This window comes from Nicotiana tabacum, chromosome 2 (genome assembly GCF_000715075.1).
Source record: "Nicotiana tabacum cultivar K326 chromosome 2, ASM71507v2, whole genome shotgun sequence".
In the NCBI taxonomy this organism is placed as follows: Eukaryota; Viridiplantae; Streptophyta; class Magnoliopsida; order Solanales; family Solanaceae; genus Nicotiana; species Nicotiana tabacum.
Window position 1 is genome coordinate 89,253,128 of NC_134081.1, and position 14,449 is coordinate 89,267,576.

The following is a 14,449-nucleotide window of genomic DNA, read 5'->3' on the forward strand; positions in this document are numbered from 1 at the left end:
GGGCTTCGTAATTTTTGACATTTTGGACTTTGCAAACTCGGTCTAGGGCGATATTTGAGAGCATTTTCGAGGGGTTTCTTGAGGTGAGTCTCCTGTAATTATTTTTTATCAATAATCTTGTTTACCCATTAATTTTCCCACTTAGTTAGTGCGTATCTAAGGTGGAAATTGGGAGTTTGGGGTTAGAGATTTGGAGAGTTGATTTGAGGGATTAAGTGGCGATTTGGTGTCGGATTTTGGTAATCTTGGTGTGGGTGAACTCATGGTCGAATGAGTGTTCGTATTTATTGACTTTTACCCGATTCTGAGACGTGGGCTCGGGTTGAATTTTTGGGACAATTTTTTGATTCTTTGCTAAAGTCGTAGTTTCATTATTTAAATTAGTTTCTTGTAGTTATATTCATGATATGTAATTGTTTTGGCTAGATTCGAGCCGGTCGGAGTTGGAAAGTCTAGGGAAAGGCATACTACTTGACTGATTGAGCGAGATTTGAGGTAAGTAACTTGTCTAACCTTGTCTGGGGGAAATCCCCTTAGGTTTTGGAACTGTTGTAACCATTTCTGATATATGAGTGCCGTGTACGCGAGGTGACAAGTGCGCACACAGGCGGAATATGGAAAATTTGGTTCTTGCTGATTTGTCATATTTTGAATTTCCTTAACTGAGTTGTCTTCTTTTAAAATACATTAACTGAACTGCTTTAGCATATGTAGTGATCATGTTTAACCTAGTATCACATGTCTACGTGCCTTATCTCTTACTTGCAATTTGTGAAACATGCTTAGCTGAATTACCTGCTTTTCTTGATTTGAATTAAATCTTTAACTGTAAGATCTTTGCTGTAAATTCGTGTTTCCTTCGATTACCTGCTGCATATTTACTTTGGGACTATGAGGCGGTTCCTCAGGAGATCCCCATGTACTGCATATTTACTTTGGGAGTACGAGGCATTTACTCAGGAAATCCCCCTATATTCCATATTTACTTTGGGACTACGAGACGTTTATTCGGGAGATGCCCCTATCTTACATATTTACTTTGGGACTACGAGGCGATACCTCGGAAAATCCCCCCTGTCATGCATATTTTCATTTGGGACTATGATGCGGTACCTCGGTAGTGCCCCTGTTATTTACCTCTATTTACTGTGCTGATATTTTCTGAAACTTCTTATTGTATAAATTCTGAGTCGTTTTAAAATATTATTATATCTTCTGCCTTAATATTCTTTTAAACCAGTAGGTCCCTCACCTGACCTCGTCACTACTCTACCGAGGTTTGGCTTGACACTTATTGGGTACCATTGTAGCGTACTCATACTACACTCTGCACATCTTTTGTGCAGGTCTAGGTTCTTCCCACCATTCCAGATACCAGTGAGTTGGATCGCACGTGGAGGCTTCAAGGCATATCTGCCAGCGTCCACAGACCTCGGAGTCCCCCTCTATCCTTACTATGTTGTTTTCCTTATTTTGATTTAGATTCTCATGTATAGAGACACCTAGTATTTGCTCTTAGAAGCTTGTGACTTGATTCCACGTGGTTTTGGGAGTTGTAATTATTGAATGGCAATTTTATATTTACACATCATGTGTTGAGATTGGAGTTTAGTTTATTATTCATTGATTCCGCAAATTGTTAGGCTTACCTAGTTTTAGAGACTAGGTGCCATCACAGCATCCTACGGAGGGAAAAATAGAGTCGTGACAAGTTGGTATTAGAGCCTTAGGTTCATAGGTGTTATGAGTCATAAGCAGGTTTAGTAGAGTGTCGCAGATCGGTACGGAGACGTCTGTACTTATCTTCGGGTGGCTATAGAACTGTTAGGAAAAGTTTCACTTTATTGATTTCCCTATCGTGCGAGATTTTGACTTCGGACTCCAAACTTCTGTCTTTCTATTCTCTCACAGATGGTGAGGACACGTACAACTGGATCGGATGACCATACACCCGCGCCCTCTGCTAGAGGCGCGAGAGGTCGGGGCCAGGGTAGAGGCCGAGGACGTCCACGTGGTGCATCCAGAGCACCCACACGAGTTGCTACAGAGGAGCTACCAGTAGCTCCAGTTGGAGGGCAGGCACATGAGACACCCGTTACTACACCAGCTCTCCAGGAGACTCTAGCCCAGTTTCTGAGCATGTTCAACACCTTGGCTCAGGCAGGATTGATACCTCTTTCTCCTGCCATATCTCAGGTCGGGGGAGGAGCACAGACTCCCATTGCCGGTACCCTAGAGCAGCGGATTCAGGTGGACCAGGATACAGAGATCATACCGATATATCTAGTAGCTCCAGTTCACCCCGAGGTTAGGGCAGCAGCTTCTGAGGTAGAGCAGCTCAAGCTCGAGAGGTACAAGAAGTACCACCCTCTTACTTTCATTGGCTTAGCGTCAGTGGATGCCTAGGGTTTTCTTGAGGAGTGCCACCGTATTCTCCATAATATGGGTGTTGCGGAGACTAGTGGGGTTTCTTTCACTATATTCCAGCTTAGAGAAGCGGCCTATCAGTGGTGGCGCACATACGAGTCGGATAGTCCGACTGAGGCAACTTCACTCATTTGGACTCAGTTCTCATATATGTTTCTGAGGGAGTATGTTCCTCAGAATCTCAGAGATGCTTGGCGTGCAAAGTTTGAGCAGTTGCGCCAGGGTGCTATGACCGTGTCAAAGTATGTGATCTGATTCAGTGATTTGTCCAGGCATGTACCCGCCTTGGTTGCTACTGTTTGAGAGCGGGTTCGTTGGTTTATTGAGGGGCTCAACCCCAGTATCAGATTGAGCATGGACCGAGAGTTGGAGATAGATATTGCGTGTGAGCAAGTAGTGGGGATTACTAAGAGGTTAAAGGGCATGCTCACTCGGGATAGAGAGGAGAGAGAGGCCAAGAGGTCTCGAGAATCTGGCACTTACAGTGGTAATCGTGCCCCAGCTACAGCTCGTCAGGGCATGGGTTATATGAGTTGCCCTATTCATTCAGCACTTCCAGCCGGCAGCGGTGCTCCAGCCACTACTAGGCCCTATGATCCTTATTTTTCACCTCCAGTGTCTAGTGTGCCTCCTGTACGGGGTGTTTCCAGTGGTCAGTCCAGTTGATCAGGCCCAAGCAAGTCGCAGCAGCCACATCCTCCGAAAGCTTGTTTTGAGTATGGCGACACTCGTCATTTGGTGAGAGATTGCCCCAGATTCAGGAGGGGTGCTCCTCCATAGATTTATCAGGCACCGTGTGCTCCACCGGGTCCTCAAGCTATGATTGCAGCACTAGCTACCACCCCACATGCACAGCCAACTAGAGGTGGAGGTCGGATAAGTAGAGGTCGCCCTAGAGGGGAGGCTAAACCAAATATTATTCCCTTCCTGCTAGGACGGAGGCAGTTGCATCAGATTTTGTTATCGCAGGTACTATTCCGGTCTGTCATAGAGATGCATCAGTCTTATTTGATCCAGGCTCTACTTATTACTATGTGTCATCTTATTTTTCTTCGTGTTTGGGTGTATCCCGTGATTCTCTGAGTTCACCTGTTTATGTATCTACACTCGTTGGTGATTCTATTATTGTTGACCATGTGTATTGGTCTTGTTTGATTATTTGTAGTGGTTTTGAGACCAGAGCTAATTTATTGTTGTTCAGTATGGTGGATTTTGATATTATTTTGGGCATGGACTAGTTGTCGCCCAATCACGCTATCCTTGATTGTCATTCCAAGACGGTGACGTTGGCTATGCCAGGTCTACCACGACTAGAGTGGAGAGGTACCTTGGATCATGTTCCTAGCAGGGTTGTTTCACTTCTTAAAGTTTAGCGAATGGTTGAGAAGGGGTGTGATGCGTATCTGGCCTATATGAGAGATGTTAGGATTAATACTCCTACCGTCGAGTCAGTTCCGGTAGTGAGGGATTTTGCAAACGTATTTCCAGCGAACGTTTCGGGTATGTCGCCCGACAGAGATATTGACTTTAGCATTGATTTGTTACCAGGCACTCTGCCCATTTCGATTCCACCTTATCGGATGGCCCCAACATTGTTGAAAGAGTTAAAGGAACAATTGCAAGACTTGCTCGATAAGGGCTTCATGCGGCCCAGTGTGTCGCCTTGAGGGTGCTCATATCTTGTTTATGAAGAAGAAGGATGGTTCTATGTGGATGTGTATTGATTATCTCCAGTTGAACAAGGTTACAGTGAATAACAGGTACCCATTGTCACGTATTAATGACCTGTTTGATCAGCTTTAATGTGCCAGATTATTCTCTAAGATCGACTTACGTTCAGGCTATCATCAGTTGAAGATTCAGGAGCCAGATATCCCGAAAACTACTTTCAGGACTTGGTACGGTCATTACGAGTTCCTTGTGATGTCTTTTGGGCTGACCAACGCCCCAGCAGCATTCATGCACTTGATGAAAAGTGTATTTCAGCCCTATGTTGGCTCCTTCATCATTGTGTTTATTGACGACATTATGGTTTACTCCCAGAATTAGGAGGATCATGAGCAGCACCTGGGGACTGCGCTTCAGACCTTGAGGGAGAAGAAGTTGTATGCAAACTTTTCAGTGTGAGTTCTGGCTAGACTCAGTGGCATTTTTGGGTCATGTAGTATCGAGTGAGGGGATCAAGGAAGATCTGAAGAAGATTGAAGCCTAGACCGTATGCAACTATAGAAATTCAGAGTTTTCTTGGCTTGGCGGGGTATTACCGTCAATTTGTAGAGGGTTTCTCGTCTATTGCATCACCTATGACCAGATTGACCCAAAAGGGTGCTCCGTTCATGTGGACCGAGGAGTGTGAGGAGAGCTTTCAAAAGCTCAAGACTGCTTTGACTATAGCCCCAATGTTAGTGTTCCCTTCTGGATTGGGGTCCTATACAATGTATTGTGATGCGTCGCGTATTGGTCTCGGTGCGGTGTTGATGTAGGACGGTAGGGTGATTGCCTATGCATCCAGATAGTTGAAGGTGCATGAGAAGAATTATCTTGTTCACGACCTTGAGTTAGCAGTTGTTGTTCATGCCTTGAAGATCTGGCGCCAGTATTTGTATGGTGTTCCTTGTGAGGTTTTCACCGATCACCGGAGTCTACAACATCTGTTTAAACAGAAGGATCTTAACTTGCGGCACCAGAGATGGTTGGAGTTGCTTAAGGATTATGACATAACCATTCTCTATCATCCCGGGAATGCCAATGTGGTGGCCGATGCCTTGAGTCGCAAGGCGGAGAATATCTATCAGTAGCAGAGAGGCCTTTAGCCTTGGATGTTCAGGCCTTGGCCAACCAGTTTGTTAGATTGGATATTTCCGAGCAGAGCAGAGTTTTGGCGTGTGTGGTTTCTCAGTCTCTCTATGATCATATCAGGGAGCGTCAGTATGATGACCCCCATTTGTTTGTCCTCAAGGACATGGTTCAGCACAATTATGACAAGGAAGTCACTATTGGAGATAACGGTGTATTACAGATGTAGGGCAGGCTATGAGTGACTAATGTGGATAGTTTGCGTGAGTTGATTCTCTAAGAGGCTTACAGTTTGCGGTATTCTATTCACCCAGGTGTCGCGAAGATGTATCAGGATTTGAGGAAGCACTATTAGTGGAGACGGATAAAGAAAGACATAGTGGAATATGTAGCTCGTTTCCTAAATTGTCAGCAGGTAAAGTATGAGCATCAGTGACCAGGTGGATTGGTTCAGAAGTTAGAGATTCCAGAGTGGAAATGAGAGCAGATCACTATGGATTTTTTTTTTTGAGCTTCCACGAACTCAGAGGAAGTTCGATGCAGTTTGGGTGATTGTGGATAGATTGACAAAGTCAACTCATTTCATTCATTTGGTTACTACTTACTCTTCGGAGCAGCTAGCTCAGGTTTACATCCGCGAGATTGTCAGGCTTAATGGCGTACCGGTATCTATCATCTCTGACTGGGGTACGAAATTTACATCACGGTTTTGGAGAGTCGTACATCGTGAGTTGAGTACTCGTGTGGAGTTGAGTACAACATTTCACCCTCAGACGGATGGACAGTCCAAGCGCACTATTCAGATATTAGAGGATATGCTTCGTGCGTGTATGATTGATTTTGGGGGTGCTTGGGATCAGTTCTTGCCACTTGCGGAGTTTGCCTACAACAACAGTTATCAGTCGAGCATTTAGATGGCTCCGTATGAGGCTTTGTATGGTATACGGTGCTGGTCTCCAGTGGGTTGGTTCGAATCAAGCAAGGCTAGGCTATTGGGTACAAACTTGGTTCAGGATACCTTGGAGAAAGTTAAATTGATTCAGGATCGACTTCATACAGCCCAGTCCATGCAGAAGAGTTATGCAGATTGGAAGGTTCATGACGTTGCATTCATGGTTGGGGAGCGGGTCTTGCTCCGAGTTTCGCCCATGAAGGGTGTTATGAGGTTCGGAAAGAAGGGCAAATTGAGCCCTAGATATATCGGGCCTTTTGAGATCCTTAAAAAGGTCGGAGAGATGGCTTATAGACTTGCACTACCACCTAGTCTCTCTGCAGTTCATCTAGTACTCTAAGTTTCTATGCTCCGGAAGTATCACGGCAATCCATCTCATATGTTAGACTTCAGCTCAGTCTAGTTGGACAAGGACCTATCTTATGTTGAGGATCTAGTGGCCGTTTTGGACAAGCAGGTTCAAAAGTTGAGGCCAAAGAATATCGATTTAGTAAAGGTTCAGTGGAGGGGTCATCCGGTCGAGGAGGCGACTTGGGAGACCGAGTATGATATGCGCAGCAGTTATCCTCATCTTTTCACCACTTTAGGTATGTCTCTATACTCGTTCGAGGACGAACATATGTTTTAAGAGGGGGGGATGTAACGACCCGGCCGGTCGTTTTGAGAGTATTAGCCCTGAACCCCTATTTATTAATCCCTATATTTCATTTTTGGGTTTTGTGACTTGCCGAGAGGATTTGTCTTTGGTGTCGGAGTGAAATAGGATACGTCGTCCCTAAAATGGAAGTTTAAGTCGTAGGAATCGACCGTAGTTTGAACTATGAGAAGACGACTCCGGAATGGAGTTTCGACGGTTCCAATAGCTCCTTAGGAGCGTGTTCGGATGTTGAATCAGAGGCCCGTAGGTCATTTTAGCGTCAATTGGCGAAAATTAGAAAATGGGATGCTTTTTGAAAAGTTTGACCGGGAGTAAAATTTTTTATATCGGAGCCGGATACCGATTACAGAAGTTGGAATAGGTCTGTAATGTCAATTATGACTTGTGTGCAAAATTTGAGGTTAATCGGACTTGATTTGATAGGTTTCGGCATCGGATGTAGAAGTTTGAAACTTTGAAGTTTATTAGGCTTGAATCGATGCGCAATTCAAAGTTTTAGCGTTGTTTGATATGATTTAAGGGCTCGACTAAGTCCGTATGATGTTTTAGGACTTGTTGGTAAGTTTATTTGAGGTCCTGAGGGCCTCGGGTGAGTTTCAGATGGTTAACAGATCCTTTTTGGACTTAGAAGATTATCTGGTGCTGGGTTGGTTCTGTTGTAATCGCACATGCGGAAGGTTGACCGTAGGTGCGAGCCCGCAGAATCAAGCAATGGGAACGCAGGTGAGGGGCTAGGGGAATTGGCCAGTGGTCGCAGATGCAGTGTGAAGCTCGCAGAAGCGGAGTCATTTTTGCGGAAGATTGGTCGCAGAAGTAGACGAGTGTGGGAAGGCCTGTCCGTAGACCCCTCGTCACTACTTCTCATTGGTCCACTAGTAAGTGTCAATGTCGACCCCTCGTCACTACTTCTCTGAGGTTAGGCTAGATACTTACTCGGAACGCGTTGATTTACGTACTCATGCTACACTTGCTGCACTTATTGTACATGTATATATATGTTTCTGGTGGTCCTCTGGGCGTAGAGGCGCGATATTTGCGGGGACTTTACCATAAACTGCATTCCATGTTACGATCCGCAGCATATACAGTCTCCATCAGAGTTATTTATATTCTTCTGTCTAACTTATATTCCAGACAGATGTTGTATTTTTTTATATTTTCTAGTTAATATTCATGCACTTGTGACACCGAGTTTTGGGGGTTCCTACGGGTTGTTCATTATTGTAGTTCGTATAAATATTATCATTTACCCTGTAAATTTTATTTTATACTATTTAATTAATAGAAATTATGATTTTAAAGTAATAAAATGAGTAAACAAGTCGATCAATCACCATTGGCTTGTCTGACGGCGGTGTTAGGCGCCTTCACGACATATTGTGGATTTTGGGTCGTGACACACACACACACATATATAATTATTTATGTTACTATATCGATTTATACATATTTAATACTAGTAAAAATTAAAAATAAAAGAGAATAAATATTCAACTTGAATTTTTCTCCCCCGTTCATATGTTGTATTTCAATATCTTCATAGGGGGTAATTTTTGTTATAGCATATGGTCATGTCTAGCATGACTTGAACTTTCCTGGAAATAAGCTCAACCGGCTATTGTACAACAAAACTTGATCTCCAATATTAAAATCTTTATGAAAAATGAGCTTGTCATGCCATTGTTTGTATTTGTTTTAAAATACAATTCAGCATTTTCGTACGTTGTACGTTTGAACTCTTCCAATCCATCAAGCTGCAACAAATAATTTTTATCTGCATCTAGCAAGTTTAGATTCTATAATTTTGTAGCCCAATAAGCTTTATGTTCTAATTCCACAAGATGACAAGCTTTCTCAAAAATTAATCTATAAAATGTGCCTATGAGAATTTTAAAAGCAGTTTTATATACCCATAAAGTATCATCCAACTTTAATGACTAATCTTTTCGTGAAGAACCAATAATTTTTTCTAAAATTCTTTTTAATTCTATATTGAAAACTTATACTTGCCCACTTGTTTGAGCATGGTATGGAGTTCCTGTTTAATGAGTTACTTCACATCTTGACAACAAACTAGCAAATTATCTGCTTATAAAATGATTTCCCTGATCACTTATGATAACTCATGGGGTTCCAAATCTTGAATTATTTTTTAAAAAAAAAAACACAAAAAGCAAGAGCATCATTTTTTATAGTAGCCATTACTTATACATATTTTAAAATATAATCAACAACTACAAAAATACATTCACAACCATTCGAAGGAGGAATATGTCCCATAAAGTCGATGCCTCAAATATCAAAGATTTCATACACAGAGATAAAATTAAGAGGTATTCCGTCCCTTTTTGAAATGTTACCAATTCTTTGGCATTTGTCGCAAGTGGCGACTGAATTTCTTGTATCCTTGAACAGAGTAGGCTAGAAAAAACCTACTTCAAGTACTTTAGTTGTTGTCCTTCTTCCTCCATAGTTTTCTCCTACAGCTCCATCATGGCAATGACTTAAGATGTTATTCATTTCTGTCTCTACTACACATTTTCTAATTATATCATCTGCGCAAAATTTAAACAGGGATCTTCTCAATAATAATGTATTGCTTCTTTTTTAGGCTTTTTTCTTTGTTCATTAAGAAAAATCTTTGGAATTCATCCTCCAGCCAAGTAATTGGCAGTATCAACAAACCAAGATGGTCGATTTACAACAAATGTGACAGAAAATATATGTTCATCAAGAAATTTTTCTTTCATATCTTGTATCTTAGTGGGAGGATTTTCGAACCGAGACAAATGATTAGCTATCTAATTTTCTGAACCTTTTCGATCTTTTATTTCAAGATCGAATTCTAGTATAAGGAGTATCTATCTTAGAAATCAAGGTCTGACATATTTCTTTGCTAAGATGTACTTTAAAGTTGCAAAATCAGTATAAACTGTAATTTTTATTCCTATCAATTAGGAACGAAATTTGTCAAATGGAGATAGTGTTGCCAGTAGTTCCTTCTTAGTTGTGGCATAATTCGTTTGAACTTCATTAAGGATTCTACTTAGCATAATAGATAAATCTGAAGATTTAGTCTCTCTTTGTACTAATATCGCTCCTAGTACTGTATCACTTGTATCACACATCATTTCAAATGGTTGGATCCAAATAAGAGAAACAACAATTGGAGCATTAGTCAATTGTTCCTTGAGAATCTCAAATGTTTTTCTAAAATCATCTGAAAATTCGAGATCCACTATAATGCCTTATTTTAATTGGGCAACATCTTCTTATATAAGAAAATTTTATGATGACTTCTCGGTTTGGTGCTAGATTTCCATAGCAAATCTAGATTTAACATTTGCAGAGATGAATTTCATCGATTTCGTCATGGCAAATCAAGACTTGGTGCATTGTCACGCAATACTTCATTTGTGTGTTTTCTTCGCTTTACCACCTGATATATTTTTGCTTTTACGAGAGAAAATATGTGGTTAAGATCAAGTAAAATGCACTTATCATACTTCCTCTATCGATTGTCCCAATTTATGTAACACTTTTCACTTTTTTAATATTTAATCTTTTTAATTGTGACAATGTATTTGGACATAGTTTCACTTTTTCAAAATACAATTTCGAGCCCCTTTGGCTAAGCTACCAATGTTGCTTATTTTGAGAAATGCTTTTGTTAAATAGTATTTTTCAAAAATGTATTTTTGTATAGTAGGAGTTTGTGTTTAACCAATTCATTTGAGTAGTGCTTTTGACAAGTAAATTATATTTGGCTAATCTTTCCAAAAAATACTTTTGAGTTTTGAGTATCAAATTAGAGAAAGGAAGTAAAGGTTCAATTTGCAATTAGTATTATTTAAGAAAGAGAATGATATTTAAATATTTATATAAAGAAATTCAATAAAAATATAACAAATAAAGTAAAATATAAAAAGATTTTTATTTTATCAATATAAAATATTGTTGTTCCAAAGAAATAATATTGATTATCTGGTAATGCTTATCATTTACATGATGTTTTAAATATATAAATACATCATTTAATATAAACTAAAACTCTATTTTTATAAATCACTGTATAAAAGAAGAGAATCTATTTATAGTAGAAAGATTATTCCAAAGAAGAATAAGAGAAGAGAATAAAAATATGAAGTAAAAAAGAAAAGAAATGTATGATAGAAGAAAAAAAGGAAAAGGTTAAAATAACGAGAGATAATTTAAAAAATATAAATTTATTTTAAGGATATTTTAGTCTTGAACAAATTAACTTTCTGCTTGTGGTTCTTGAAAAAAGTTAAAATTTGTAGCTTCTCCCCAAAGTAGAAAAACTCTACTGCTCAAAATCACTTTTTCATTTCGGTCAAACATTTCAAATTTTTCAAAAAATACTTTTTAAACCAAAAAATATAATTTTAATCTCGTAGAAGCTTGATCAAATAGGCTTTTATCTATTTGGGAAGTATGTAAAAAGTATTATATGCCACAATAATTAATAATTCAGAATGATTAAAAGACAAACAAAATTTTGATTTTCAAAATCCAAAAAATATCACATAAATAAGGACGGAGGAAGTCCTAGGTACTTAAGGTAGAAAAGAAATGGTGAAAGAAAAAGGCAAAGATTATTGCACTCTCATTGGAGCCTTTAGCTACAAACTTCAGGTTTCGGGATTATTGCACTCTCATCGGAGCCAATAATAATAATTCTAATACTGTGCTGAGTTTGCTGGCCAAATTAGCATCCTTCTCTAATCTTTTTGGTTGACAAGACACATATCTATCAATGGTACAAATTTCAGGTTTGATTTCTAATAGGGAACAACAATTCTACGTACTTTAGATCTTACCTAAAGTTCTAAATTTAGAAGTCTATAAAGTAACATGCTATATGCTTAGAGCAGTATGAAGAAGAAAATTAACAAGTCATCGAGATCTCACAGTTGACAAAGCATCTCTTAAATATAAAACATAATAAAAATACACACTTCAATCAGAAAAAAAAAATAGAAATCATAAATAAAATACAACCCTCAACCAAAAAAAAGTAAAAGAAAGGAAATAAAATTCTAGCTCTACATAGGAATCACTAACCTATTGGAATAGCTGTGGAACCACTCGTTTTATCCACTTATTATTGTTCTGAATATGAAAATCCTTATTTTATAAAGTTATATTTCTGATATGCAAAAGCATATTCTTAAAGCATGTTATAAGTTACGCGCCAACGGAATCTGTCTTCTTCTTTGTCTTCGTAGAAAGTGTAGGCCTTGAGATTTCCATCTATTTCTAGGCGAAGGTATGTCAAAGTTGTGTTGATTTTAGTAAACGCCATAACATGGGAACTTCTTGTTGTTGATTTAGCCAATCTGTAGTCCAACTTCAACCTTTGATTTCCGCTGTTCAATTTTACTGATTCCAAAGTGCTATTTCCGAGATCAAACCAAGCTAATTCCACGGCAAGCTTGGTTCTGTTGTAGATACCGAACAATTTTGGTTTCACTTCCAAACTATAAGGCCCGTTTGCATTCTTTTTCACCGAAGCCCGGCTCATGAGCTTATTCGGGCCTGACAATCGGAGCGATTGGCCCACCAAAAGAGTGTCAGTGGGATGGTCGAAACTCTGCCAAATAAATTTTCCCTTTGAGTTATGAAGTACAAAGTTACCATTTGGTAACAACTTGTAACCAGTGACACCTTTGTTGGCTGTGTTTGTTTGCCAAGCAATTCGACCATTAGCTTCTGCCAAGACAAGATTTCCATCTGTTCCTAAAGCAAAAGTGGCATTTTCCTTGACAGGATTTCCCCTATTAGCTTCCCATACCCAACGCATTAGAGATTCAGAACGGACAGTGCCCATGCGCAAAGCTAGTGTCCAGGCATTAGGGGTAGTGTTATAAAAACAGAACTGGAATGGATTTGTGAAAATTCCAGAAAAAGCACGATAATCTGCTTGGTATTCGACAACAAAAGGTCCTAATTCGCCTTCATTAACGAATTTGAAGGTTTTCTCAACAGGGACTTGGGCAATTGAGGGAAATATTTGGCAGAAAAGAAAGAGAGAGACGACAAGTGTAGTAGGCAATGAAGGAGACATGTTTAATTTATTCTTTTAGCTGTTTGATGATATGATCCTTTGTTTCTTGCTATCCGTATTTATAGATGGATGGGGATGGATAATTAATTAGTTATGGATACTGTTCATCTGAATCTTTAAATTTTTTGCATGACTAGATATTGAAAACTACATATGATTATAAATGTATGATAAGGCACAAGTTGGGGCAAATGTAGTCGATTCAAAACCGGTCAATGTTGAGATGCTGTCCGTATAGGAACGTAATTAGGAGTTTACCGTGTGCGTTGGAACCAAGTGGATATATCCCTTTGTCCATGTTAACTTCAAAGAAGAAAGAAATGTGGAAGTGTTGTCAGTCACGGAGGAGATGGGTATAATGTAGAAGTAAGAGAATTCGGGTTTTTATATCAAATTATATTAATTCATCATAGTTAAATGATAAAGTAAAAAAAGAAGAAGTATTAATTAACTACTATTAAATGATAATCATACTTATAAAGACATATATGATGTACATATTAGGTTGGTATAAACACCCAATGAAGGTAAGTATTTACCTAATCAAGGGTTACCTCCATTTGTACATTATTAACTAGTATCATGGAAGTAAGCATGCATTACTAACTAGTATCAGTGAGCGCTTTACATTTAAATGTGAGATTTTTTGGCGCAAATCCGAATTTAGTCGGAGCTCAATGAAGTTACCGAACAACGGGTTGAAAATTAAAAAAAAAATTGTATGCATACCAACATACTCGAATTATGATTTTTTAAGCATTCACCATAGATATAAAAGTAAAGCAAGATAATGATCCTTGCTTTTTTAATGTTGAGCCATGCCAACTGTTTCCTTTTTTGTATTTCGATGAAAAAGGGGTTGAGGCGGCTGATTGCGAAAATTAAGTTCCCGTTCGGTCATAAGTTTTTCTTTCTTTTTAAAAAAAATAAAATTAAAAATATTTTTTGATTATTAAAAGTGACCAGTTTTTTAGCAGTGTTTTAAGATAAATTTTTCAAAGTTTCAAAAAATGATTTAGATTAATCTTTTAAGCTTTTTAGTCACAAAACTTTAATTTCTTTTCAAGCAAAATGTATATTTAAATATAATTTAAATTTTCAAAAACTATTTATTATATTATCTTTAAAAAAAATTAAGTTTCAACTAAATCTATAGTCAAACGCCAGTTTATGTTACATAATCATTGATCTCCCTCTTTACCCATAGCAATCAATCATAGTTTTGTCTAAACCAGTAAATCGCCTTCTTTCGAGTTGTCACTTTGTTACCTACAATTTGAGAATGCCAACGACGACCAGTCTTCGTATGATGTAACATCTATGACTTATCCAGAACGGGAAGAAAAAAAATTATTCTCTCCCAAAATTGTAACATATTTTACTTTCCGAGGGTCGGTTTTGTTGATTTTCCATTTTATATCGTACTTATATTTTTCTTCCTCTATTTTAAAATGACTGACACTATTTATTTATTAGTTCATTTTAAAAAATCAGCATGTTCTTATATTTTCTTTTTAGGAAAATATTT

At 38.6% G+C, this 14,449-nt stretch overlaps 1 protein-coding gene across 1 annotated transcript; it reads right to left on the reverse strand.

The window, feature by feature from the left end:
- Positions 1 to 11,767: 11,767 nt before the first annotated feature.
- On the reverse strand, positions 11,768 to 12,973 carry LOC107765691 (epidermis-specific secreted glycoprotein EP1). The gene has a single exon (XM_016584369.2). The coding sequence runs from the start codon at positions 12,919 to 12,921 to the stop codon at positions 12,025 to 12,027; it is 897 nt and encodes a 298-aa protein (XP_016439855.1). The 5' UTR covers positions 12,922 to 12,973; the 3' UTR covers positions 11,768 to 12,024.
- Between the last annotated feature and the right edge of the window lie 1,476 nt (positions 12,974 to 14,449).